At 53.7% G+C, this 3784-nt stretch overlaps 1 protein-coding gene across 1 annotated transcript in view; it reads right to left on the reverse strand.

The window, feature by feature from the left end:
- The window catches only part of CC2D2A (coiled-coil and C2 domain containing 2A), a 165496-nt gene extending 163297 nt beyond the window's left edge, over positions 1 to 2199 (reverse strand). The window contains exon 1 of the mRNA XM_073609863.1: positions 1998 to 2199. Coding sequence (XP_073465964.1) covers positions 1998 to 2036 — 39 coding nt within the window. The 5' untranslated portion in view covers positions 2037 to 2199. The remainder of the gene's footprint in view (positions 1 to 1997) is intronic.
- Positions 2200 to 3784: the final 1585 nt, after the last annotated feature.

The following is a 3784-nucleotide window of genomic DNA, read 5'->3' on the forward strand; positions in this document are numbered from 1 at the left end:
CGGGGAGGGGGATGCGGACGGACAGCGGGGTGGGGGGTGCGGACGGACAGCGGGGTGGGGGGTGCGGACGGACAGCGGGGTGGGGGGTGCGGACGGACAGCGGGGTGGGGGGTGCGGACGGACAGCGGGGTGGGGGGTGCGGACGGACAGCGGGGTGGGGGATGCGGACGGACAGCGGGGTGGGGGATGCGGACGGACAGCGGGGTGGGGGATGCGGACGGACAGCGGGGTGGGGGATGCGGACGGACAGCGGGGTGGGGGATGCGGACGGACAGCGGGGTGGGGGATGCGGACGGACAGCGGGGTGGGGGATGCGGACGGACAGCGGGGTGGGGGATGCGGACGGACAGCGGGGTGGGGGATGCGGACGGACAGCGGGGAGGGGGATGCGGACGGACAGCGGGGTGGGGGATGCGGACGGACAGCGGGGTGGGGGATGCGGACGGACAGCGGGGTGGGGGATGCGGACGGACAGCGGGGTGGGGGATGCGGACGGACAGCGGGGTGGGGGATGCGGACGGACAGCGGGGTGGGGGATGCGGACGGACAGCGGGGTGGGGGATGCGGACGGACAGCGGGGTGGGGGATGCGGACGGACAGCGGGGTGGGGGATGCGGACGGACAGCGGGGTGGGGGATGCGGACGGACAGCGGGGTGGGGGATGCGGACGGACAGCGGGGAGGGGGATGCGGACGGACAGCGGGGTGGGGGATGCGGACGGACAGCGGGGTGGGGGATGCGGACGGACAGCGGGGTGGGGGATGCGGACGGACAGCGGGGTGGGGGATGCGGACGGACAGCGGGGTGGGGGATGCGGACGGACAGCGGGGTGGGGGATGCGGACGGACAGCGGGGTGGGGGATGCGGACGGACAGCGGGGTGGGGGATGCGGACGGACAGCGGGGTGGGGGATGCGGACGGACAGCGGGGTGGGGGATGCGGACGGACAGCGGGGTGGGGGATGCGGACGGACAGCGGGGTGGGGGATGCGGACGGACAGCGGGGTGGGGGATGCGGACGGACAGCGGGGTGGGGGATGCGGACGGACAGCGGGGTGGGGGATGCGGACGGACAGCGGGGAGGGGGATGCGGACGGACAGCGGGGAGGGGGATGCGGACGGACAGCGGGGAGGGGGATGCGGACGGACAGCGGGGAGGGGGATGCGGACGGACAGCGGGGTGGGGGATGCGGACGGACAGCGGGGTGGGGGATGCGGACGGACAGCGGGGTGGGGGATGCGGACGGACAGCGGGGAGGGGGATGCGGACGGACAGCGGGGAGGGGGATGCGGACGGACAGCGGGGAGGGGGATGCGGACGGACAGCGGGGAGGGGGATGCGGACGGACAGCGGGGAGGGGGATGCGGACGGACAGCGGGGAGGGGGATGCGGACGGACAGCGGGGAGGGGGATGCGTATGGATGGACAGTCCACCATTATCATGCACCAAATAATGAATTATTGTTTGCCACTTGTATTTATTTCTACTCTAAATAGGTGTGTATACAGAAACGTGCGTTTTTTTCTCTGTGTGCCAATCTTTATAACCCTTGAGTGCCAATCTTGTTCATTCCTGATTTATTATATTATTATAAGGGAAAGTGTGACTGTGTAGGGAAGCAGGTACATGCAAACACCTCACATTAATGAACACTGGCCTGGGAATGTACAAAAAACTGAAGCAGACAGAATGTGAAGCAGCTGTACCTGACAACCAATCAGCTTCTAACTTTCATTTTCAAAGCTTAACTGAACCAGCTGAAGACAGAAGCTGATTGGTTACTATGCAGCAGCAGCTTAGGTCTGGTGATATAAAATGCTACAGTTGGTTTCTGTTTATCACTAACCTAGCAACAAGCCCCTCCCATAACAACAACCTGTCACTGCCTGGGAGCACATGGGACAACAAAGGCCGGGTTAACTCCTTCCCTGCCAACTGTAGTATACACAGAGCAGGGATATGAACGTATAACAATGAGAGAACACCGATCACTCACCTCCACTATCATTCTCTTCTTCTCCTCCGTGCCCAGCATGGTGATGATGGCCGGTGTCACACAACTGTCATAGAGATCGCACTCAGCTCATCCTGTACACGGCACAATCACAGCTCTCCATGGCAGCAGATCCCCGGATGTCCTGTCTACACACTGCAGGCGGCCATAGAACACCTAGCCCCGCCCCTTCCCAGCATCCCTCTGGAGTGAGGACTGGGCTGATCTGGGATCAGGGAATGCAGCCAGTGCTCATCTCCCTCCTCCATCTCCTCTGATCTCCTCCATCCACCCAGAACATGTACACCTTGTATTCACATCTCTAAGCTGTTTACATGATTTGGACATTTTTTCTAACCCTTCCCCTGCCAGAGACTTCTTTTTTTAGATTTATTTATTTAATTATTTTTTCACTAAAAAATTAAAATGTACTTTCTGTATAAGAAAGCACACTAAGCAGTATTATACCCCAAAGATGTCATGTATGCAGCTTACCAGTCATTAGATGTGGTGGCTGCCTTAGTTTTCTTTTTAAACTTTTCCACGCTGTTTTCATCTGAAGATCTGGCCAGTAACACACCTGCTGCCCCCACTCTGGATGAAGGAGCACAGGGGACACCATTGGACAGCAGCATTGTCAGTCGGGGAAAGGGGGGTAGTGTTAGATGTACTAGCAGATTTAAAAATAAAAGTATATATATATATATATATATATATATATATATATATGTATATGTATATGTATACACTCACTGACCACTTTATTAGGTACACCTTGCTAGTACTGGGTTGGACCCCCTTTTGCCTTCAGAACTGCTTTAATTCTTCAAGACATAGATTCAACAAGGTGTTGGAAACATTCCTCAGAGATTTTAGTCTATAGTGACATGATAACATGCTGCAGATTTGTCGGCTGCACATTTCCAACAAGATTTGTGTGACCGTGTGTATGCAAGACAAGTTTGAGCCAACATCCGTCGGAAAAAATCCATGGATTTTGTTGTCGGAATGTCCGATCAATGTCCGATCGTGTGTATGGGGTATAAGAGGCGCCTCTCTTCTCTTTTATACTGTGTAGCTCCTGCTGGATTTTGCTTCTAATCCCCTTGTGGAGGCTTTCGTCTGTGGATGGACATTTTATGGTTACACAACCTATCACATTGCTAGAATCTTTTTTATATGCACTATAAACTGAAGAACCTATGAATAAATGGTTGCGAGTTTTCATTATTTCTTATGGGGAAATTCGCTTTGATATACAAGTCCTTTGGATTACAAGCTTGTTTCGGGGGGGGGGGGGAATTAATATGCAATTTTCATAAGGATCATTAATGGTTTTATAGATACTACTGTATTTTTGTATATTTCATATAATATTATAAAATAAAGAATATAAAAAAGAATAAACAAGCATGTTTACGGAACAAATTATGCTCGCAATCCAAGGTTTTACTATATATATATATATATATATATATATATATATATATATATATATATATATATATATAATAAACATACTAAATTGCCAAAATTGGGATGCCTAACTTTACACGCACATGAACTTTAATGACATCCCAGTCTTAGTCTGTAGGGCTCAATATTGAGTTGGCCCACCCTTTGCAGCTATAACAGCTTCAACTCTTCTGGAAGGCTGTCCACAAGGTTTAGGAGTGTGTCTATGGGAATGTTTGACCATTCCCCAAGAAACACATTTGTGAGGTCAGGCACCAATGTTGGACAAGAAGGCCTGGCTCATAGTCTCTGCTCTAATTCATCCCAAAGGTGTT

The sequence above is a fragment of the Aquarana catesbeiana genome, linkage group LG01, assembly GCF_042186555.1.
Source record: "Aquarana catesbeiana isolate 2022-GZ linkage group LG01, ASM4218655v1, whole genome shotgun sequence".
In the NCBI taxonomy this organism is placed as follows: domain Eukaryota; kingdom Metazoa; phylum Chordata; class Amphibia; order Anura; family Ranidae; genus Aquarana; species Aquarana catesbeiana.